We start from the raw sequence: 24,841 nt of genomic DNA on the forward strand, positions 1-24,841 counted from the left end.
TAGCTCTGGGGCTTGAACTCAGGGCTGGGTCTCTGTCTCTATGCATTTTTATTCAAGGTTGGCACTCTACTTCCCACTTTTTGGTGGTTAATTGGAGATAAGAGTCTCTTGGAAGTTCCTATTTGAGATGGCTTTAAATCACCATCCTCAGATCTTGGCCTCCTGAGTAGCTAGGGCTCCAGGCATGAGCCTAGATTCTTGACCAAAAAACAAACACCTCCCAGCACTCAAGAGATTCCACATTTGAGTTCTGTGCCAGCCAAGACCAAATATATGTGTGTGTATATATATTTTTCCTTTTTTTTTGCTACTCCTAGGGCTTGAATTCAGGGCCTGAGCCCTGTCCTTGGGCTTTCTAAAGGCTAGAGATCTACCACTTGAGCCACAGCACCACTTCTGGCTTTTTTCCATTATGTGGTACATGGAATCAAACCTGGTCTTTGTGCATCCTAGGCAAGCACTCTACCACTAGGCCCAACTCCCGGCCCCCAAATATACATTGTTATTACACTGAATGTTCCCATCAGCTCCCTGGATTGAACACAGGACCACCTTCCCAATGCATTCAGGGTCGGCATGGCTCTCCAACAGAACACGCACTTCTGCCTTTTGCAGCGGGGTGGCCTTGTACCAGGCCCTCCCTCCAGAGACTCCCTGGGCTTCTCATTCCAAGAGGAGAACCCTGGCTGCCACACGGGGGCTCCTCTGCTCTGAGGACGGGTGAGGCGCTGGTGCTCTCCACTAGCCCGGCCACAGCACACTGTTCTTGTTCCTGGGCGGACATGTTCCTGACTTCCCTGCACACAGACACAAGTGCTGGGGCCCAGCCCACCAGCCAGCACCTGTAGTGGGCTCCTGAAGTGGGCACTTCCATCTTCTATGTAAAGTGAGCCATTCTGACCAAGCCTTGATTGATGGCCTTCAGTACCAGCGTTAGAAATATACACAGCCGGGGGGGAGGGAAACGGGTACCAAGACATGTGAAAGGGTATCAGTGTATGTGAATTAATGCACCTTCTATCTGGCAAATATCATGTAACCCTTTTACTAATTACAATAAAAAAAAGAAATATACACAGCCAACCAGAGTTTGAATAACTTAAGCCTTTATTATGAGTAAAAGGACTCAATCCTGAGGCCAGCACCGTGAGGGCCAGACAAGATGCGGAGAGTGGAGATGATCCTCAGCAACCCTGGGGCCAGGACAGGCACAGGTCTGGGAATTCAAACCTGATACTCTGCCCTATCTGTCCAGCCTAGGTTGAACACCCAAAAGAAACAACCCTACAACCTATTAAGAAGGAGATGGGGGGTGGCCCCCTTTAACACCAAAGCAGGAGTTAGGCACTACAGGAGGGGACTCTGAAGTCTCCTGAAGAAAGGGGAGCTCTTCCCTGACATCCCAAGTCCTGGCCTCCAGTGGGAGAATGCTTAGAACCAGGATGAAGCTAGGCAGCAGAGAGGAGGCATTAGGGCTTGAGCTCTGCTTTCCACTTCTGCAGCTTCTCATCCATGGCCTGGAGCGTGCCTTCATTCTGTACAGACACACACATCAGTCCTTCCTCTTCCCCACCCTGCAGCTACAGAGGCTGGTTCTCTGAACCCCACAGAGCCCTCCTTACCTTCACGAAGCAGAAGCGGATATAGTGGTCAAAGTCTTTCTGATGTGGCACACTGTAGAAGATGGAGACTGGGATGGCCACCAGGCCCTGGGGGAGGAGGAGGAAGATGAGGCTGGAGACAAGAGAGCTTCCAGGGAAGCTAGTAAGGAGTGCTGGTTCCAGTGCATCCCCCAAATGATGTATCAGTATCAGAAGACAAGAACCCAAAGACATTATACCAGAGCCCTACTGGTAAATGGAGAGATGGGTAGCAGGAGAGGATAGACCACTCAGTAGGCCAGGACAGAGCCAGAGAAGAAAAAAGCCTTAGAGTCTGAGACCTGAGCTGGTGAACTCCAGGGATGATTGATAGGCCACTTGGTGTAGATGAGGGCCTGAGGCCCACAGAGGGTAGAAATCCCTGCCAGCCAACAGAGTACTTTTTTTCTTTTTTCTTTTTTGGTCATGGCGCTTGGACTGTGGGCATGGATGCCATCCCTGAGCTCTTCAACTCAAAGCTACCACCCTACCCCTGGAGCCTCAGTGCCACTTCTGGCTTCCTGGTAGTTAATTAGAGATATGAGTCTCATGGACTTTAGTAACCGGGTTGGTGTTGAACCGCTATCCTCAGATCTCAGCCTCCTGAGTAGTTAGGATTACAGGCGTGAGCCACCATGTCTGGCTCCAGTAGAGTACTTTATGAAAATAAGAAATACGTTTTTAGGAAGTGTGGCTCAAGGCACTAGCCTTGAACTGAAGACCTCAGGGACAGTACCCAGACCCAGAGTTCAAGCCCCATGACCACCACCACCCACCAACAACAACAAGTTTCTTAATTTCTCATGCCTGTAATCCTAGCTACTCAGGAGACTGAAATCTGAGGCTCAGAATTTAAAGCCAGCCTGGCCACTGAAGTCCAAGAGATGCTCCAATTAACCACCAGAAAACCAGAAGTGGTGTTATGGCTCAAAGTGGTAGAGCACTAACCTTGAGCTAAAGAACTCAAGGATAGTGCTTGGGCCCTGAGTTCAAGCCCAACAATCAAACTTAGGACCTTGTGCTCTCACTTGGCTTTTTTGCCCAAGGCTTATGTTCTGCCACTTGAGCCACAGCTCTGCTTCTGGATTTTTGGTGTTTAGTTGGAAATGAAAGCCTCATAGACTTACTACTCGGGCTGGCTTTGAACTGTGATCCTCAGATCTCAGCCTCTTGATTAGCTAAGATTAGAGGCATGCATCACCAGTGCCTGGCCTCTCCCCCTCCCCCATTTCTTATCCCAGTCCTGGAGCTTGAACTCAGGGCCTAGACACTGTCCTCAGACTTTATTTTGCTCAAGGCCAGTGCTTTCCTACAATGCCACTTGTGGCTTTTTCTATGTATATGGTACTGGGAATTGAATCCAGGGCTATATGCATGCTAGGCGAGCACTCTACCACTAGGCCAAACTCCTGGCATTTTCCGTTTTTTTTTTTGTTTTTTTTTTTGGCCCCCTTCTCTTTCTGGCCCCGCTCGCTCCGGCCCCGCTCGCTCCGGCCCTGCTCGCTCCAGCTTGCTCCTGGCCCCGCTCGCTCCGGCCCGGCCCTGCTCCTGGCTTGCTCTGGCCCCGCTCGCTCCGGCCCGGCCAGCTCTCGCTTGCTCCTGGCTCTGCTCGCTCGCTCCGGCCTCGCTGGCTCTGGCTCGGCTCGCTCCCGCACGCTCCGGCCCTGCTCGCTCCGGCCCCGCTCGCTCCGGCCACCACTCGGTTGGGCTCCGCTTGCTTGCTTTCGCTCTCTGTCGCTTGTTGCAGTCTCGTCTCTGCCACTTCCGGCTTGGTTGTGTATGTGGGATACCGAGGAATCGAACCCCGGTCTTTGTGCATGCTAGGCAAGCACTTTAACCGCTAGGCCAAACTCCCGGGTTGGTGGGTTGTGGGGCTTAAACTCTACGCCTGGGTGCTGTCCCTGAGCTCTTCAGCAAGGCTACCACCGTACCCCTGGAGCCACAGAGCTACCTCTGGTTTTTTAGTGGTTAATTGGAGGTAAGAGTCTCATGGACTTTAGTGCCTAGGCTGTCTTTGAACCAAGATCCTCAGATCTCAGCCTCCTGAGTAGCTAGGATTACAGGTGTGAGCCGCCGTGCCCGGCTTCTTCCCTCTACCTTTTTTTTTTTTTGGACTGGATATAAACTGTACCATGGTTTATAACGGCTCTACTGGTATTCCCTTGGCTGAACATCACTGATCAGCACGACCCTAACCAAGCACCATGGGAGAGGCCCACCTTGTTCTTGATCATCCATTTGACGAAACGTCTGTCATAGGGCTCATCCGCAGCACCAGGCAAGTCGGGCATCTCGTTCTCTGGGGGACAAATGTCAGGCTGAGGTCTCAGTGGCTCTAAAAGCTGCCAAGCCTGAGAAGTATGAGTGGTTCACTCACTGATCTGCAGGATGTCTGTGATGAGGAAATAGCTGCCCCGGGGGATGATGGGATCCAGGCCCACTGACCGCAGGCTGCGGATCATGTGGTCCCGGTTTTGCTCCATGGACTGGGGAAGTTGCACAAAATAGCTGCTGGGCTGGCCAAAGTGTCTCAGCTCCCGCTCAAAGCTCTTGGCGACTGCAGCCTGAGCAGGAAGGATACACAAGGAGTCAGGTCAGCTGTGTCAGGACCCTGGATCCAGCTTGGACTCCACTGTCTCTTTCCCAGTCACCTCCCTGCAGTCCCTTGCTGCTCACCTGGGCCTGTGTGGGGCAGTGGTAGACAGAGTTCTGGTGCACAGTCCTCAAGTGCTTCATGATATGATCCGGACCCAAGACCCAGCCTACCTGGACCAGGACCATGGAGAGGGGTGAGGCCCTGAGGGCTGGGCCAAGGCCTTGCTAAAGTTCCTGGCTGCCATCTCCTGCCTGTGACAGGGAGGGGGAGGGCAGCCTCACAGTGCTTCACTCACCTTCCAGCCTGTGGCACTAAAGGTTTTGCCTGCGCTGCCAATGGTCAGGGTCCGTTCCCACATGCCAGGGAGGCTGGCTGTCCAAGGGCAAAGAGAACATAGTGCTGAGACGAGGAAGGGCAGGGGGACCAGGGGAGAAGGGCAGGAAGGGCTGCAGGGAGCAGGATAGACCGTCAGAGCTGTGGACTCACTCCATGGACTCTGAAGCCACTAGGCTGCTTGATCAATTAGTGCTGAGTGGGGCATGGGCAAGCTGAAGGACCCAAGTAGTTCCTGGTAGAACTACTTGATCGGAAGCTTATGACAGCCTTGGGGGACAGATGCCACTTGGTTCCTGATTCAGGAAGGGGCATGGGTGCTAACTACATGGCCTATAGCCCTGAGTTTTCATCATGAGACCCAGGCTGCCTACCTCCCAGCATGAGCTCAAGACCCAGTGTGTACCCCCCTCCCCGCTCCTATGTCAAGGAAGGCCTGTCACATGGCTCACCAATGCTGATGTGCTGGTGCTCATCATAGACCAGCCACTGGTAGACCTCGTCAGAGATGCACAGCGCATCATGCTGCTGGCACAGGCTGGCCACCAGCTCCAGCTCTGCCTTGGAGAACACCTGTGGGATCCAGGAGGACCCAGGCCTATAGTGGTACTGTTGGTATGCAGCTGACCTGGGTCCTAGGGCTCACCTGTGCCCCCACCTGAACTTCCACTACAGGGACCTGGGAAGCCAGTCCTGTTTGGAAGTCTTACTTTACAAAGAGCAAAGTGGGTGGTCACCTGTGGCTCACACTCATCATCTTAGCTATTCAGAATGCTGAGCTCTGAGGATTGCAGTTCCAAGCCAGCCCAAGCAGGAAAGATCATGAGACTTTTTTTTTTGTTAGTCATGGGGCTTGAACTCTGGGACTGGGTATTGTCCCTGAGCTCTTTAAGGCTACTGCCCTACACCTCTGCCCCATCGCCACAGGTTTTCAAGTGGTTAATTGAAGAAAAGAGTCTCACAGACTTTAGTGCCAGGCTGGCTTTGAACCTCGATCCTGAGATCTCAGACTCCTGAGTAGCTAAGATTATAGGCGTGAGCTACCTCACCCAGCTTCCATGAGATTTTATCTCCCATTGCCTACCAAAAAGCTGCAAGAAAAGTTGTGGCTCAACTAGTAGAGCATTAGTCTTGAATACCCCCCCCCCAAAAAAAAAGCCAAAGGACGGCCATTAAGCCCTGAAATCCATCCTGATTACAGGTGGGGAAAAGTGCTCCAAAGCCAATGACAAGTCTCAGAGATTCCTGTCCCAGGCTTTGGGACCACAGGTGTACAGTCCTCCCACTTCTCACATAAACTGAGGCCCTGAGCAAGGATCAGCCAAGGACTGGAGCCCAGTCTGCAGGGTCCCTGGTCTGAGTTCTCCCAGGTACCTTTCCCAGGGGGTTGTTGGGTGTGTTGAGGACCAAAGCTTTGGTACGCGACGTGAACTTGCTGGCCAGTTCTGTGGGGTCCAGTCGCCAGTCGTTGCTGGATTTCTGTCCCCCCTCAGGGGTGTGGCTCTGCAAGAGGAGATGGGAGATGAGGCAGTACATGCTTTGCCTACCTTGGCTCCTCGGGGGCTCTGGCGCCACTCCACCTTCTCTGCTCCAGGACCTGTGCTCCTTTCTTCTTTCTCTCTGTCCCACATCCCAGGCTCAGCCCACTCCTTGGCTCCTTCAGCTTGCCCATACCCCACTCAGCACTCTTACCGGTTTCAGGGACACAAACACGGGGCGACCCCCAGCCATCAGTGTCATGGGCTCATAACAGTCAAAGAAGGGTTCAATAATGATGACCTGGTAGAAGGGTCAGATCAACTGGGGTTGGCACTCCCCGGACTCATCCCACCCCACCCCACCCGACTCAACACCGACCACTCACCTCATCTCCTTCATCCACCAGGGCCTGGAAGGCTGTGAACAGGGCTCCATAGGCACCCACTGTCACCAGCACATTCTTGAGTGGGTCCAACTCCTGGCCCAGCAGCTTGCCAAAGAAATCTGCCAGGATCCTGGTCAGGGGTGGGTAACCCTGACAGGACAGCAGGGTCAGACATCCTGATCTCCCCCATCTTTGCTCAACTGTCCCCAGGCCATTGTAGGCCCTCCACAAACCTAGGGTCTAAGTTAGCTCCTGTGTCTGAGCTGTTTTCCTATCCCCAGCAGCCTATGCCAAGGAGCCTGGGATTGCAGCTCCATGGTAGAACCATGTTCTAGCATGTTCCAGGCCCTAGGTTCAATCCCCAGCAATGCCAGGTGTCCATAACATACTTTTTTTTTTTTTTTTTTTTTTAGTGCTGGTCCTGGATCTTGAACTCAGGGTCTGGGCTCTGCCCTGAGGTTCTTTTTGCGCAACGCTAGCATTCCACCACTTAAGCCACAGCACCACTTCCAGTTTTTGCTGAATAGTTTACTGGAAATAAGAGACCCACTGAGCCAGGCACTGCTGGCTCACACCTAGCTACTCCCAGCTACTCAGGAAGCTGAAATCTGAGAATGGTGGTTCAAAGCCAGCCTAGCCAAAGAACTCAGGGACAGCACCCAGGTCCTGAGTTCAAGCCCCACAGCTAATAACAATAACAACAAAAACTTCAGATAAAGAGTCTTCCCAACAAGTTCAGAGGCTACTTCCCCAAGAGGCTTCCTGCCTCTCCTTACTTTCCTTTCCCTGTTTCATTTGGGCCTTCCTGTCCCCATGTTCCATCCCCCACAGCATAGACCTTGGTCACGACTGATTCCTGACTGACCTCCCCACTCAGCCACAAGGCCCAGGGCCTGGGATATGGAGACCCTCAGGATACGCTCTACTTGGGTCAGACTGAGTTCCCAGGTGCTGTTCCATGAGCGCTGATGCCTATGGCACCTTGATATCCACAGTTCTTCCTCAGGGGTGCCAAGAGAAGCAGGGAGACTCACAAATGCCATGGTGTACTGGTTGAGCATTGAATCCCCACTGGTAGCCTGCTGAAAAGCTTCCACAGCAAAGTCTGGGGGTGAGAAGTCAGGGAAACCCTGGCCCAAGTTGACAACATCATACTGATTGGCCAGTCTAGTAAACTCCACCCTAGAAGAAACACAGTCAGGACTCAGAGAACACCAACATGGTTGCTCTAGAAAGTTGGAAAAACAGTTTCTATTCCTGGAAGGCAGGTCAGTCTGGGGTCACAGTGGGCCCATGCTTTTAGCTGAGGTAAGCAGTCACTGATGAAATAGCCCAGAGCATTTCAAACTTCTCCGTTGCATATATTATATCACGAGTAACAAAAGAAAATCCCTTCACCTTTTAAACAAGTCCAAATACATATAGGGTTGGGGTATGATTTAGGGGCAGAGTTCCAGCATACTTGAGTCTTTGACTCCGTACCAGTGTTGAGAGAAAAAGTGCAGTGAAGAGGTATTGTAGCTGCTTTTCTCTATATATGTGTATGTGCGTATGTGAGCCAGTACTGAGGCTTGAATTCAGGGCCTGAACACTGACCCTGGGATTTTATGCTCAAGGCTGATGCTCTACCACTTAAGCCATAACTTCACTTCTAGAGATAAGGATAGTCTCATGGAAGCTGTCGAGGTGGCTCATACCTGTAATCCTAGATACTCAAGAGGCTGAGATCTGAGGATCAAGGTTCAGAGCCAGCCTGGGCACAAAAGGACCTGAGACTCTTATTGCCAATTAACCTTTAGAAAACAGAAAGTGGGGCCTGGCTCAAAGGTAGTGTGGTAGCCTTGAGCTGAAGAGCTCAGGGACAGTGCTCAAGCTGAGTTCAAGCCATGACCCACAAAAAAAACATATGGGCCGGGAGGGCTGGGAGTTTGGCCTAGTGGTAGAGTGCTTGCCTAGCATGCACGAAGACCCGGGTTCAATTCCTTGATACCACATATACATAGAAAAAGCTAGAAATGGTGCTGAGGCTCAAGTGGTAGAGCTCTAGCCTTGAGAAAGTCCAAGAACAGTGCTCAGACCCTGAGCTCAAGCCCAGGACCGGCAAAAAAAAAAAAATAGTCTCATGAACTTTCTTGCCAGGGACTAGCTTCAAACTGTGATCCTTAGATCTGTTTTCTGAGTAGCTAGTATTACAGGCCAAAGCCACGGGCACCTGGCCAGATACATACATACATATACATATATATATATATGCCAGATAGTAATATATATAACTAATATATAATACTAATATATATAATACTAATATAGATATTATACTACCCAGCCTGGATGCCACTAAGTTATTACAAGCTAGGGATGGTGAAGGGACACAGCTAAAGTGATGCTCATATTCCTCCCAAGCCCATCATCTCACCAGGGGTTGTGGTCAATCCCGTCCAGGCGGTGGGCCTGCAGTCGCTTAGCCATGGCGAGCTGGAGAGAGTGGAGGTCAGTGTCAGGATTGCCCAGGAGTGGCTGTGAGGGAAGTTCCAAGGAGCCCAGGGCTGGGCACCTAAACCTCACCCTTGGCTTCACCAAAGCCTCACACATCCTGGCAGGTTCCAACCTGCTTCCACATCCTGCTCCTGTTCCTGGCTGGCCCCTCCCCATTCTACTGGCCTCCTGCAGTCACTGCATGCATGGAGTCCACCAGCCCCCATTAGAATGTTACCCAGGAGGGACTGAGGGCTAAAGAAGAGATTCAGCTCAGGGGAGGGGGCTTGGAACAGGACCATGGCGCCAGGGACAGCAGCAGCTGTCTTCTACTTGGAGAGCTCTTCCCAGGCTCTTCTGTTGAATTCTCAGGGTGACCTGGCTGGGTACACTTACAGATGAGAAAAAGGAGTGGTGAGGAGAGTTACACATCCAAAGTCACCTGACAAACTCACCCCACTTGGGGCTTGCCTGATAAGGTTGAAGTGTGGCTCTGGGGAGGAGGAAGAAGAGGAGGAAGAGGAGGAGGAGGACTGTCACTCAGGCCTGATGGGTCTCTTGAGTCCCCACCCCCTGTCCACAGGGACACAGAGTGCCTCTGCTTGAGAGCCATCAAACTCAGCCTGCCTCACGTGCTGACAGTGGAAAGGGAGCAGGCTCTTCTGGGCTCTCACTGGTGGTTTGTGGTCCTTCAGGACCCAGCTCCAATGACGAGTCCTGGGTGGCTTGCAGGTAGCAGAGCCAGGTCTCTACCAGCCTGGCTGGTATCTGATGTGGCTAAACCTCTGCTGGGAGTCAGGACCTGCTCAGCCACACAGCACCCAGCAGAGGGGCCATGATGGCCCCAGGCAGCAGGTGAAGACAGGAGGCTCAGGGAGGCTCAGGACCTTGTTCATGGGTGGTCAGAGCAGAAGCCATCCATGACCCTGTTAGGGTGACTGTGACTAGAGTTGGGGCCTCAGAACCCTGCCTAAATATTCCCTTCACCGGTGCTGTAGAATGAACTCAGGCCTCACACTTAGTCACAGCCCAGATAGCTTTTCTTCTGTCAACCCCCCTCCAGTGTTTTTTGTTTTTGCAAGTGCTGGGGCTTGAAGTCAGAGCCTAGACACTGTCCTTGAGTTTTCCTTTCCTTTCCTTTCCTTTTTTCTTTTTTTTTTTTTTTGCCAGTCCTTGGCTTGAGCTCAGGGCCTGACCCCTGTCCTCGGGATTTCTCAAGGCTAGAGCTCTACCACTGGAGCCTCAGCACCATTTCTGGCTTTTTTCTATGTAGGTGGTACCAAGGAATCAAATTCAGGCCTTACCGCATGCTAGGCAAGCACTCAACCACTAGGCCAAACTCCTGGCCCAACCTCCTTGAGCTTTCTTACGGCTAGCACGTTAACACCTGAGTCACAACACCACTTCTGGCTTTCCTCTGTGATACTGAGGAATAGAACCCAGGACTTTGTGCATACTAGGCAAGCACTCTACCACTAGGTAGAGTATATAGTATCTCAAACTAATTGGCTTTTTGGTTCAAGCTAATTGTTTTTTGTTTGTTTGTTTGTTTTTTGTAGTTCAAGGCTGGCCTTGAACTGATAAAATCTTGTTAACTTTGGCCTGGCCTTGCCTGAAATCACAATCCTCATGTTTCTCACCTTCTGGTGAGCTGAGGGAAGTAAAGGTCAGTGTCATGAGCGACTGTGAGGGAAGTTTCAGGGAGCCCAGGGCTGTGCACCAGAGCCTCACCCTGGGCTTCCACGAAAGTTTTACACATCCTGGCAGGTTCCAATCTGCTTTCATATCCTGCTCCTGTTCCACCTGGCTGGCCCCTCCCAGTCTACATGGCCTCCTGTAGTCACTGCACACATGGGGTCCACCAGCCCCGCCCTTAGAGTGTGACCCAGAAGGAGCTGAGGAAGAGATGGGGGGAAATGGAACAAGACCACTGTAGCAGCACCTTCAACTTGGGGAGTTCTTCCCAGGATCCCAGAGTATTTGATTGATTCTGATGTGTATATATATTTTTTTTCTCCACACATGTGCGTGGCTGAAGAGAGTGACCTTCAGCCGTGGCAGGCAGTGCTTGGATCACCGGGGGAGCTGCCTGCTTTGGGGCTAGTGCATGACAGCCATGGGCCTCTGTCGTGAGCCAGATGCTGGGCTGGGCATGGGGATACTGAGAGGCAGGAGCAGCACCCAAGCTGACCTTTCCTTCAGCAGAAGTGTTACCCATTCTAAAACGATCCCCAGGCCATGAGGTGAGGTGGTAGAGCGCTGGGTAGGGCACTTACAGTCTGATGCAAGCACCGGGTGGGCGAGGCTCCAACCTTCTTTCCCCAGAGTGGCCTCACCAGGTGCGCAGAGATGGCTGCTGCACTCCTGATCATGCCTTCTGGATCCAGGAGAAGGGGTGCCCTGACTCCTCTCCAGGGGCAAAAGAGAAGGGCAGAGAGCCTGAGCCAGGAAACGACTAGGACCCAAGCTCCCCCCCCACCTCCAGTTCTAATAACAGCAGTGTGTCACTATGCACAAGCAGGCAACAAAGACTTGGTTGCATGATTATTCCAATCATACACACACACATACACACACACACACAGAGGAAAAATGTAGATCATTTCCATTGCCATATAACAAAAGGACCTAGGTGAGAACCACTGAAGGATGCTAATATCAGAGACAGTCTCATCTCAACATCATGGTCCACTATGGAAACACCCACCACCTACCACAACCCTAAACAGCCAGACACCGGTGGCTCATGCTGGTAATTGCAGCTACTAAGGAGGCTGGGATTGGAGGATCACAATTCAAAACCAACCCAGAAAGGAAAGTTTGTGAGACTTATTTCCAATTAACAACCAAAAAACTGGAGGAAGATAGGCATGGTGGCTCATGACTGTAATCCTAGCTACTCAGGAGGCTGAGATCTGAGAATCGGGGTTCAAAGCCAGTCTGGGCACTACAAAGCCCGTGAGACTCTTTTTTTTTTTTTTGCCAGTCCTGGGCTTGAGCTCAGGGCCTGAGCACTGTCCTTGGACTTTCTCAAGGCTAGAGCTCTACCACTTGAGCCTCAGCACCACATCTGCTTTTTTCTATGTATGTGGTACCGAGGAATTGAACCTGGGTCTTTGTGCACGCTAGGCAAGCACTCTACCACTAGGCCAAACTCCCAGAGCCCCATGAGGCTCTTATCTCCAATTAACCACCAGAAGACTGGAAGTGGCACTGTGGCTCAAGGGGTAGGGCTGTAGCCTTCAGCTGAAGAGCTTAGGGACAACATCCAGGCCCAGAATTCAAGTCCCACAACGACAGAGCTGTGGCTCAAATGGTAGAGCAGAAACATTCAAAAATAACCCCCAGGCTCTAAACCCCAGGACTGGTACCCACCTTTATTGTTGTTGCTGTTTAAAGTACACCTGACAGCTCACACCACTGAAGAGAAATACAAGGGACAGAAGAACATAGGGAGAGACCCCATGTCCTGCAGTTCACAGACTCATACTGATGGAGACAGTACTATAGGGATTGAACTCAGGGCTTGGGTACTGTCCCTGAGATTTTTCTGTTCAAGGTTGGCATTCTACCACTTGAGCCACAGCTCCACTTCCTAGTGTTTATTTTGCTAGTCCTGGGGCTTGAACTCAGATCCTAGACACGGTTTCCCAGCTTCTTTGAGCTCAAAGCCAGCACTCTACCACTTGAGCCACACACAGCACCACGTCCAGCTTTTTCTGTGTTTGTGGTACTGAGGAATCGAAGTCAGGTCTTCATGCATGCTAGGAAAGCACTCTATCACTAAGCTACATTCCCAGTCCTGCTAATATTTACCTTTTTTTTTTTTGGTGGGTCATGGGACTTGAACTTGGCCTGGGCACTGTCCCTGAGCTCTTCAGCTCAAGGCTACCACCCTATCCCTGGGCATGACTGTTGTCCCTGAGCCCTTCAGCTCAAGGCTACTGCCCTATCCTTGAGCCAAGCCCCACTTTCTGTTTTCTAGAGGTTCACTGGAGATAAGAGTCTCTGGTCCTTTTGTGCCCTGGCTGGCTTTGAAACTTGATCCTCAGCCTCCTGAGTAGCTAGGATTACAGGCATGAGTCCTAATGTTTACGTTTTTTAATAGAGAAGGCATAAAAATTATTATTGGGCCTTTAATTGTAGGTAAATCCAGAAGAAGTCATGACCCCAATTGCAAACAAGAGCAAGTTTGTGTCTGAGAACATATGGGTGTAGTGGGAGCAATTTCTAAGAACCTGAGAGGAAGAGGAAGGATGCAGTGGTGCCAAACCCAGGGACAAAACAGGTGGCCTCACACACACAGGTGTGTGGAGGGAGTTTCAGGATTGTTGTGCCTGGAGCTGAGGGGAGGAGGTTGGATCTAGATTTGGCTTGCAGTTATAGGACCCTGGGGTTACGATTTAAGCTCAGGGCAATGGAGATGCTCAAGGAGGGGACTGGACCTCACTTTACAGAGGAGACCCACAGTGGGGAGGAGGCAGGTCCATGCCCAGTGTGCGATGGGACTACTGGCCTCCCAGAATTCTCCCATGACTGGGGAAACCTAGGTGTCCTCCATGGGACCTGGAAGTCACCTGAGGGGTCCCACCACAGACCCCCTCTACACGGGATTCTCCAGCTCTGACAGCTCTGCTTCACTTCTGGCAATGAAGGAATGAAGTCAACAATACTTCCACAGTTCACATGTAGACAAAGGAAGCCCAGTAAAAAAGAAACATAGGCTGCAGCCAGAGTTTGAGATCAGCCAGACAAAAGGAGGTCTCTAGACTTCATCTCCAATTAACTACCCAAAACCTGGACTAAGAGCATAGGTCAGGTGGTAGAGTGCCTGCCTGGCAAGCATGAGACCCTGTGTTCAATTACCAGCACCCCCTCTTCTGGCTTCAAAGTAACATGGAGTGTCATTTCTGTACTCTCAGTGAACTGTCACCTTCCTTTCTACGTGGGGGTCTACCTACAACATTCTTTTTTTTCTTTTTCCAGTCCTGGGCCCTGATCACTGTCCTTGGGCTTTCTCAAGGCTACAGCTCTACCCCTTGAGCCATAGCACCACCTCTGTCTTTTTCTATGTCTAAGGAATGGAACCCAGGTCTTCAAGCATGCTAGGCAAGCACTCTACCACTAGGCCAAACTCTCCATACTTCCAACATTCTATCCTTCATGCTTGCCAGGCTGTAAACCATTGGGGAGTTCCTGGGAAGAGAAGCCTTCCTCCAGGACATCTTCATCCCCACGTGCAGATCCACTTTCCTTATTTTTGTGGGCAAGGCCCTCAAAAAATTTATCAGGCTGCTCAAGTTTTGTTAAACAAGAATAGTTAAAGTGCTGTCATACATTTTATGCAAAAATGACTTTTTTTTTTTTTTTTTTTTTTTGCCAGTCCTGGGCTTGAGCTCAGGGCCTGAGCACTGTCCTTGGACTTTCTCAAGGCTAGAGCTCTACCACTTGAGCCTCTGCACTACTTCCAGCTTTTTTCTACGTATGTGGTACCGAGGAATCGAACCCGGGTCTTCATGCATGCTAGGCAAGCACTTTAACCACTAGGCCAAACTCCCGGCCCCGCAAAAATGACTTCTATATTGACACTTTGGGCTCTCTGCCTGTACTTGCATCTTTGGTATCCAATTCCTTCTATTTGTTGTGTATGTACCAGTGCTGGGACTTGAACACGAGGTCTGAGCGCTGTCCTGGAGCTTTTTCACTCAAGGCTGGCCACTCTACCATTTCCCACCACTCCATTTCTGGCCTTTTGTAACAGCCTCTTGGACTTCCTTGCCCAGGCTGGTTTTGAACCATGATCTTCAGATTTCAGGCTCCTGGGTGTTAGAATTACAGGCTCGAGCCACTAGTATCTGGATGATTCCATCTTTCTGAGGAAATCATTTTTGTGAAATTCTACACAGGGGCTGGGAATGTGGCTTAGGGATAGAGTGCTTGCCTAGCATGAATGAAATCTTTGGTTCATTTCCTCAGTACCACAGAAACAGAAAAAGCCTCAAGCTAGGAGGTTGTGCGTGTGTGCGTGTGTGTGTGTATGTGTGTGTGTGTATGTACACATACATACATATATATATATATATATGTTCAACACAATTCACATACTTTTTTCACATACTTTTATCACAGGAGGCAGACAATGACATGCCTTGCCTCCTGTCTTTTTTTTTTTTTCTGCCAGTCTTGGACTTGGGCTCAGGGCATGAACCCTGTCTTTGGATTTTCTCAAGGCTAGAGTTCTACCACTTGAGCCACAGCACCACTTCTGGCTTTTTTCGATGTATGTGGTACCGAGAAATTGAACCTGGATCTTTGTGCATGCTAGGCAAGCACTCTACCACTAGGCCAAACTCCCAGCCCCTGTCTTTAAACTTGACTGACATTCGTGGCATCTAATCAGTGAGTGAATCAATGGAAGCAATGTTATTGATCACTACCACATGTACACCTGTCATTTCCACTGTGATGTGTGGATAAAGAAAAAGTGTCCAGAGGCCAGGAGTTTGGCCTAGTGGTAGAGTGCTTGCCTAGCATGCACAAAGACTCAGGTTTGATTCCTCAGTACCACATACATAGAAAAAGCTAAAAGTGGTGCTGTGGCTCAAGTGATAGAGCTCTAGCCTTGAGAAAGCCCAAGGACAGTGCTCAAGTGCCGGGGCCAGCCGGCAGCAAACTAGGGTTCGCAGATTGGGGTTCCTGAAATGGGGCAAGGACTAGGAAAAAATAGAAGAGAGACAGACACACTGGGTCCGGGATGTCTGCAGCCCAAGTAAGGACTGCCCCGTTTATTTTTCACTCCAGCTTCTTCCCTTCTTCAGACCCAGGGAACTTCCAGGTGTTACATTCATATGGTAATTCTCAGGTCATTTAAACAGAATAAGGCCAGAAAACAATAAGACAATAAAGCCATTGTCTGATGCAAATCAAGGTACAGTTTGATTCCACTCTGGCTCCCAACACTCAAGCCCTGAGTTCAAACTCCAGGACTGGCGGGGGAGGTGGGGAAGAACAAGTGTACAAAGCTGGGTTGGTGGCTCATGCCTAAAATTCTAGCAACTAAGGAGATCTGTCGATTGAGGTTCAAAGCAAGAAGGTCTGTGAGACTCTTATCTCCAATGAACTATAAAAAGGTAGAAGTGGAGCTGTGGCTCAAGTGGTAGAGCACTAGCCTTGAGCAAAAACAGTCAGAGACACTGACTGGGCCCAGAATTCAAGTGCCAGGACTGATTAAAAAAAAAGAAAAAGCACATTACATAAACACTGGATGTTAATGTGACAGGATCACTGACATTTGAACCATGCCATCAAGTATTATTTAACTACACCTCCATTAAATAAACCTGCAACTATCAGAATTATGTAAAGCAGAAACGGCTTAATTCTGTAGTTATGCTTGTATAGGAAAATGTTTGAAGAGATTCCATCAATTATTAACCATAGGCATCTATCCTGAACATCATGACCCAGGATATAATAAGGGCACCAGCACATTCATGCTCACTGCCACACTGTTCACAATAGCCAAGATATGGAAACAGCCCATATGCCCCACCATATGTGACTGCATCCAAAAAATGTGGTGCCTAGGCCGGGAGTTTGGCCTAGTGGTAGAGTGCTTGCCTAGCATGCACGAAGACCCGGGTTCGATTCCTTGGTACCCCATATACATAGAAAAAAAAAAAAGCCAGAAGTGATGCTGAGGTTCAAGTAGTAGAGCTCTAGCCTTGAGAAAGTCCAAGAACAGTGCTCAGGCCCTGAACTCAAGCCCAGAACTGGCTAAATAAATAAATATAAAATTTAAAAAATTTGTACTCACATCAAATAAAGTTTAAAAAAATGTGGTGCATATACACAATAGAATTTTACACAGCCATTAGAAAAATAAAACATCATTTGTAGGGAAATGAATAGAACTAGAACAAATCATGTTAAGTGAGGTAAGCCAGGCTAAAAGGGACAAATAGCACACATTCTGTCTGATATACAAAAGTTAAATCTAAAATGCACTGGGGTATGAAAAATGATAGAGGATTCTACTCACAAACAGTGAGACCAAAAGAGGATATTCTTAGGAGAGAAATACAAAGTCACTGACAATGCCTAAGTGCCTCTTCATCGTTATATAAAATAATATACACGCTGAAACCAACTCTAAGATATGGAAACAAAATACTACCTTTTTTTTTGGGGGGGGGGTTCATGGGGCTTGAACTCTGGGCCTGAGCTCTTCAGCTCAAGGCTACCGCCCTACCCCTGAAGCCATAGCCCTAGTTTCTGGGCTGGCTTTGAACCGAGATCCTCAGATCTCAGACTCCTGAGTAGCTAGGATTACAGGTGTGAACCACCTTGCCTGCTTTTTTTTTTGGCCTGGGCACACTGTCCTTGAGGGTTTGTTTGTTTTTTTTCCTCAAGACTATTGCCCTATTGCTTGAGCACCACTCTGGCCTTTTCTGTATGTAGTACCAAGGAATCAAACCCAGGGCTTTGTGTACACTAGGCAAGCACTCTACCACTAGGTAAAACTCCTGGCCCAAATGCATAGATTTTTTATGTATCTATGCACCAGCTCTGCTCCCTGCCTGGCATACCCTGAAAACCAATCCAGAGGCAGGGAGGGCAGAGTTGCCACCTCCCAGAAGCCTCTGCCCCCTGAGGCTGCAGGTGAGAGGCCCAGGAGAACACCTGTGTACTCACCTAACCTTGCCTGAAGCTGAGCAGAGTGACAATGAGCAAGGGGACCTTGGGGCAGCCACCCACTATAATCTGTACCTTGGTGAAATATGCTCAGCCCTGTGCCCTGGGCAAACTAATCAGCCTGAGAGAATCTCAGACATCTTGAGATTAGCAAAGGTAAAAAGGAGTCTGAGACTAAATGATCAAGATCAAAGCTGTAGTAGTTGACCACCCACGGTGGGAAGTTGCCCACCAATCTGGAAATGCCGATCAAATGCCTACCTAAGCACCCATAAATCTTACCTGGGAAGGTAGATTTTAGACAAGAAAGACAAGAAAGCCGTCCAGCTGGCTTTCTGAAGGGTCATTTTCTACACCTCAAAGCCTTATCTCTCTAGTTAATTGCCCTCTGTGCAGACAACAGCAGATGTGGGTTGGATAATGTCACTCTAGCCAATGAGGAGACACTAATTGGTGCTACTTTGTTCTGCTCCAAAGCAGAACACAGCTGATTCAGCCCAGATGGCCCACACTGGGGTTCAGGAATTGCTCACCTCTTCCCAAAGTCCAAATGCTTTCTACTTCCTCAGGTGTTCCAATAGGGAGTTTCCTGTCCTCTATCAAGCCTATAATACTAGCTACTCAGAAGGCTGACAATGGCAGTTCAAAACTAGTCTGGAGTAGCCAGGCGCAGTGGCTCACATCTGTAATCCTAACTACTCAGGAGGCTGAGATCTGAGGGTCTTGGGTCAAAGCCAGCCTAGGCACTATCCAGTCCACGAGATTATCTCCAATTAACTACCAAAAATGGGAAATGGTGCTGTGACTCAAGGTGTAGGGCAATAGCCTTGAGCTGAAGAGCTCAAGGACAATGCCCAGGCTCAGAAAAAGTCCCAACACTGACAAAAAAAAATAAAAAAATAAAAAGCCAGCCTGGACAGGAAAGTTTGTGCAATTCTCATCTCCAAATAACTATCAAAAAGTTGGAAGTGGGGCTGGGAGTTTGGCCTAGTGGTAGAGTGCTTGCCTAGCATGCACGAAGAGCAGGGTTCGATTCCTCAGTACCACATACATAGAAAAAATGCCAGAAGTGGTGCTGTGGCTCAGTGGTGGAGCTCTAGCCTTGAGAAAACCTAAGAACAAAGCTCAGGCCCTGAGCCCAAGCCTCGAGTGAAAAAACTCTGGGACAGTACACAGGCTGAGTTCAAGCCCTAAGACTGGTAAATAGGAAGGAAGGGAGGGAGGGAAGGAAGGAAGGAGGAGGCAGGCAGGCAGTTAGGCAGACCACATTGTGCTTAATCAAGACTAGTAAACTGCAGGACCTTGGTCATGGCACACCAAGCATCCTGGGGCTCAGTTTCCTCGTTTGTACAATGGAGATAAAGATATAATCATGAGGGTTAGGCTGTGCATAGTGGTAGGATGCCTGCTGGGCAGGTGCAACATCCTGCCCCACAAACAACAAAACAGAATCAAGGGGCTTGCCTAGCATGCATGAAGACTCAGTACCATATACATAGAAAAAGCCAGAAAAGGTGCTGTGTGGCTCAAGTGGTAGAATACTAGCCTTGAGAAAGCCCAAAGACAGTGATCAGGCCCTGAGTTCAAGACCCAGAACTGGCAAAAAGGAAAAAAAGAAAAAGAAAAAAGAAACAGAATCAAGCTGGGTGCTGGTGGCTCACACCTATGATCCTAGCAGAGGCTGTGATCTAGAAATCGCAGTTTGAAATCAGCCAGGGCAGGAAAGTCCAGGAACTTTTCTTTCTACTAAATTACAGAAAAAAAAAAAAAAAACAGAAGTAGAACTGTGGCTCAAATGGTAGAGTACTAACATTGATCAAAAGAAGCTCAGAGACAGTGACAAGGATCTGAGTTCAAGTCCTAGGACTGGCACAAGAACAAATTAACCATGCAATAAAAAATTTAATGCAAGCCGGGCACAATGGCTCACGTCTGTAATTCTAGCTACTCAGGAGGCTGAGATCTGAGGCCTGAGACTGTATTATATCGACTTAGTCACCAGAAAATGAGAAGTAGTGCTGTGGCTCAAGTGGTAGAGCTCTAGCCTTGAGAAAGTCCAAGGGCAGTCCCCAGGCCCTGAGTTCAAGGGCCAGGACTGGCAAAAAAAAAAAAAAAAAAAAAAGTAATAGTTTATTGTCAGTGACAGGTTCCTGCAGCTGAGAACCTACTGTTTATCTATAAAACTTCATATAGGGGTTGGGAAGGTGACAGTGCTAGAGTGCTCGCCTAGCATGCATGAACCCTGGGTTCACTTCCTCAGTGCCATATACAGAGAAAAGGATGGAAGTGGTGCTGTAGCTCAAGTGGCAGAGTACTAGCCTTGAACAAAAGAAGCTACAGGACTGACAAAAGCAAAATAAAATAACAACAACAACAAGCTTTTTCTCTTCATGGTGGGGAGGGGGAAGGTTTGCTAAGACAAACATTTGGAGGAAACTAATAAAATCATAGATTACTCCACAGGAGCTGAAAGCTTCAGGACACCTCATGATCATACAGAATGAAACCCTGTCATCTTGATGTTGGCTTTGGCAGAGGAGAGGAAAACACTGCAAGTTTCCCTCCCACAGGGTTAACAGGGGCCCTAGTAAGACACCCCTTAACTCCTGGCACAGAATGAAGATCCAAAATTAAAATCTACTCAGTTTATCACATGAAAAACACAGAGCGATCCAAGAAGCCGGCAGGCTCTGGGCAAAGTCCCACAAATTTTCCAAGTGGAGAAACTGAGGGTCAGAGCAAAAACAACTCACCCCAAGTTGGAGTCCTAGAGAACACAGGAAGTCCCACAGGAGGTCACAGCTACTGCCTAGGTCCAGGAGGGAAGACGTGGAACTTGTGGCTTAGAAAGTTTTCAGGGAGTAGGCAGAGCCCTCCAGCAATGGGATGTGGTCACCCAGGTAGGGAGGGAAAGGGAAGGGAGGGGAGGAGCTACCTCTTGCGTGACAGCTTCAGTGATCTGGTCAGCTGTCAGGGGTCAGCTGCCCTCTTGGCAGCTAAGTTTCCAGGCATACAAGCAGTGTGAGAACCCTGATCAGTGAAAACAACTGAGGACAGCAGGAGCCTCTGGTCCTGAGATAGGATCTGCTGCTCTGGGCTGGGATGGAAGGGGGAGATTATCCCACCTCTGATCCTCTCTCTCACTCTTTGCTAGATTACAAGCCAGGATCCTCAGGCCCTGAGGAAGTTGGGGAGCAAATGTGGAGATCAAGGGAAGCCCTTACTGAGGCTCCCAATCCAGGAGAAAGGTCAGAGGTGAGATTGAAGGTCTTAAACTTGCACACTGATTAAATGTTTCCCTCTCCTCTCAGTGCCCAAAGGCAGTGCCCAGAGAAGCCCTGACTGCTTGCATCAGCTCCAGCCTCAGTGCTTGGCCTTTCAGAAATTCTACACATTTCTCAGTCCCAGATAAAAAATTCATCTGGGCCTAGGAATATGGCTTAGTGGTAAAGTGCTTGCCACTTCATGCATGCATGAAGCCCTGGGTTCAATTCCTAAGTAGCACTTAAACATAAAAAGCTGAAAGTGGCTCTGTGGCTCAAGTGGTAGAGCATTAGCCTTGAACAAAAGGAGCTCAGAGAGAGTCATCTCCTGGAGAAGCCATCTCTGACTCTACACTGGGTGCTAGGAGTGGGAGTGGTTTTCCTCTTGCTTCTTTTTCTGCCAATCCTGGGGCTTGAATTCAGGGCCTGAGTTCCTGAGGGCTCTGCTCTGTCCCTCAGCCTTTCTGTGCTCAAGGGTAGCACTCTGCCACTTGAGCCACAGCATCACTTCCTGCTCTTTCTATTTATGTGGTACTGAGGAATAAAACCCAGGGCTTCATGCATGCTACACAAGCACTAAGTCACACTTCCAGCCTACACTGGGTTGCTCTGTGCCCCCTCTTGTCCTCAAACCACTGTGCTGTCTGCCCTCATTCCACCCACAGGATGGGATCTGTGTGTAAATCCTCAGCCTCTGGCGGCCCACCCAGCACAAAGTAGGCCTAAAAGCATGAGTGCTGACAATCCCAGGAAGCTGGGGGAGAAACCCTGGGCCAAGAGCCTTTGTAGGGTGAGAAGCAGTGAAGGTCCTCAGGAATTGGCTTTAGGCAAATTTCTCAACTTTCTGGGACATACCTTCACATCTTAACATGTGACTGATGTGGGTAAGAGATCTAAGTATGACATGTGGGTGGGTCCCTCAGTCACTGTGGTTGTGGTTGTTGGCTTCCAGAAGACATAGGCTGGGACAGGACAGGCTCATGGTCTCAAGTTCTAAATAGCAGTTTATACCTTGGACTTTCATTCTGGGCTCTGGCAACCTCTTTTTGCACTTCACCCTTCAGGTTGTCTCCCTGTCTGTTCCACTTGTCCAGTCAACAAACACATACTAGATGTGTGTCCTGGGCCAGGTTCCAATGCAGCCTTGCACAAATGACAACACAGAGTTTCAGATGGAAGTAGGAGGAGCCAGGTTCCCTGCATTAGCATAAGACCTTGCCTGTCAAATGACAGTTTCTTTACTACAAAGTTCCCTAATCCTTCTGAGGCTCTCCACTTCTAGTGTAAGGGATTTCATTCTCTTATTTGGAATAATTGACACATGGCAGCAAAATCCTTCCCCCTTGCAGGGGTTCACACAGTTCTCCTGTGTGAACCAACCAGTTAACACCTGTGCCAGCATCTTATCTGACAGCTGGAGCACACATCCACGGGTAAACACACACAAACAGCACGGCTCAAGTATTCTTTCTTGTTTTTCCCCCCCCACCGACGGCAATGGAAGTCGCCCTGTACCTGTGCACACTGAACACACGTTTCCTCTGAATGCACGCACTTCCCCAACCTATGCAATATTTAACGGCCATCACTCCAGTCCGCCTGAGGCTGTGATGGCTCTCTTCCCTCTTCCCGGGGAAATGTAGAGCCGGCGACGGAGGACCAGGCTCCAGCCCCAGCAGCGCCAGGAATTCGCTGCTACCTGGGGTCTCATCTACCTGACGGGAAAGCCAGGGAGAGGGCCCGGGCTGGGGAAGGAGACGGGCGTTGGAGTGCGGAGCGCGCCTGCCCCGCGGGTCCCACAGCCAGGGCGCGCTCGGCGCTTGGCCCAGGACCGTTCAGACATTCGAAGGAGCCACACCACACACGCGAGCAGCCAAAACCACCGCAGGGAGGACTCTGACTCGATCAAGCTCCGAGCCTCACTACCTACCGGTCCCGACGTACGGCCAGCAGGCGGCCACCCGGGCCGACCCAACCGGACCCCTTCGTACACTCGACGCTCAGCACATCCTTCGGGTTGCAGGGGCCTCTGTTTCTTTAAGAGGCTGAGCGCTAGCGGCGCTTCTTCCGCCCAAAAGCAACATGGCGCTGGGAGGCGAAGAAATGGGCAGAGGGGCCTGGGTTCCGAAGCTTTCCGGGGCCGCGCCGCCGCGGGCGCCGCGCCTGACGTCACTTCCGGTGACGACGGCCCGACCCGAGCGCGCCTTCCGCCGGCGGCAGTACAGGTCCGCCGGGCCCGGAGGGCCCAGGTGGTGGGGGCGGGGCGCCGCGCCTGACGTCACTTCCGGTGAGGACGGCCCGACCCGAGCGCGCCTTCCGCCGGCGGCAGTACAGGTCCGCCGGTGGGGGCGCGAGCTGTCGCCGCGCGGCGCCCACTCGATGCCCGACGAGCGTCCGGCCCCTCCCGTCCTGGGCCGGTGCGAGCCCTGCCTCTGTGTGGTAGGGGGCGACCGCTCGGCCGAGCCTGGGCCCCGGCTCCCGCCCCCCCCGCCGGCCATCCCCGCGTCTCCCGGAGTCTCCGCCTGGCTCCCGGAGCCCCCTGGTCATCGGCCGGGTCCCCGCGGATTGGCGCCCCTCCGCACACACTCGCCCAGTCCCCCTGCTTCCACCGCTGACCCCTCTCCCTGCCAGCTTTGCAATTTCTTCCACAGATTCCCCCCAGCTTTCTTGGAGGATTCCAGCACCCTCTTCTTCCCACGTGCCCCCTTGGCCCCCTCGCCCCCTGCTCCTTGTCCTTTCATGGGGGCGGGATCCCTGCTTCCGTGAAGGGCGAGTCTAGGACAGATTGAGGCAGGTAGACTAGGAATACGAGGAAACAGCAAATACTTAAAAAACTTAAGTTTAAAGCAAATGCAGGACATACTCATCTGTCTACTTGAGATTAATGAACCAAAATCGTTTTAGGAGGAAATGAGGCAGGATAAAATGAAGCCTAGTGAAGGCAATTCAGAAACTAGGTACTTAAAAGTAGGGGCCGGGAGTTTGACCTAGTGGTAGAGTGCTTGCCTAGCATGCACGAAGACCCAGGTTCGGTTCCCAGGTACCATATACATAGAAAAGCCAGAAGTGGAACTGGCTCAAGTGGTAGAACATTAGCCTTGAGGAAAGCACAAGGACAGTGCTCAGATCTGAGTTGAGCATCCAGGTCTGGCAAGAAAAAAAAAACAGGCCACTGTCTATGTTCAAAAGAAAAGCATCAGGCCAGGCGTGGTGGCTCACACCTGTAATCCCAGCGACTCAAGAGGCTGAGATTTGGGGATCTCGGTTCAAAACCAGCCCAGGCACTAAAGAACGTGAAACTCTCATCCCCAATTAATCACTAGAAAACAAACCCGGGAAGTGCGGCTCTGGCTCAGGGGTAGGGTGGTAGCCTTGAGCTGAAGAGCTCTGGGATAATGCCCAGGCCTAGAGTTCAAGCCCCATGACCCACCAAAAAAAAAAGAAAAAAAGGATGCATTCTTGAAAGGCCAGCAACATAAAACAATCAGCAAAAGCCAAGAACTTAGAAAGAGTAAATAACACCAAGAATGACAAAGAACTCCATCAGGAGAAACAGAAGCCACATTTTGAGAGGTCACTTTGGGAGTCTTTATTGGAAAATGGGTGAGTGCAGGCAGACTCCTGTCACAAAGGCCTACAGCCCCTCAAATACATTTAACACTGTTAGAAAACAGAGCCATGAGAGCAGGAGAGGACAGAAAGAGCAGAAAAATACCAACCAGATCAATGGAGAGCTGAAGTGGATGACCACAGGAGACACAAGGCATAGCATAATTGCATCTGAGCTGGTCTGGGCCTAAATGGGGTCAGGTCAGGGGGCAGGGTGACAGAGAACTTGAGGGCTCCTGAGCCAGGTTTGGCAGATCCAATGAACTGTTGTCCAACTCCTGCCTTTATAGTGTGAGAGTCTGTCAAGTGGGCCCTTCCTATTCAATGAACCAGCACCCCCTATTCTGGTCAGCATGAGGGAAGGAAA

The 24,841-nt window shown here is 50.3% G+C and overlaps 1 protein-coding gene across 4 annotated transcripts; it reads right to left on the reverse strand.

Moving 5' to 3' along the window:
* Positions 1-1,098: 1,098 nt before the first annotated feature.
* Kyat1 (kynurenine aminotransferase 1) lies at positions 1,099-22,954 on the reverse strand. Of its 4 annotated transcripts, none has more exons than XM_090330804.1 (14): positions 22,796-22,876; positions 11,185-11,317; positions 8,850-8,908; positions 7,468-7,615; positions 6,434-6,583; positions 6,262-6,348; positions 5,944-6,072; positions 5,022-5,142; positions 4,532-4,608; positions 4,317-4,406; positions 4,018-4,204; positions 3,860-3,939; positions 1,623-1,709; positions 1,099-1,535 (listed from the first exon to the last, which is right to left on the reverse strand). In XM_090330804.1, the coding sequence occupies exons 2-14, from the start codon at positions 11,278-11,280 to the stop codon at positions 1,470-1,472; spliced, it is 1,377 nt and encodes a 458-aa protein (XP_090186930.1). In that variant the 5' UTR covers positions 11,281-11,317; positions 22,796-22,876; the 3' UTR covers positions 1,099-1,469. The 4 variants fall into 4 exon arrangements, with proteins under 4 accessions (XP_090186930.1, XP_090186928.1, XP_090186931.1 ...); XM_090330802.1 differs by lacking the exon at positions 22,796-22,876 and adding an exon at positions 22,381-22,581; XM_090330805.1 differs by lacking the exon at positions 11,185-11,317 and having other exon boundaries at positions 22,796-22,954.
* Positions 22,955-24,841: the final 1,887 nt, after the last annotated feature.

The sequence above is a fragment of the Megascapheus bottae genome, chromosome 3, assembly GCF_031878675.1.
Source record: "Megascapheus bottae isolate mThoBot1 chromosome 3, mThoBot2.hap1, whole genome shotgun sequence".
NCBI lineage: Eukaryota > Metazoa > Chordata > Mammalia > Rodentia > Geomyidae > Megascapheus > Megascapheus bottae.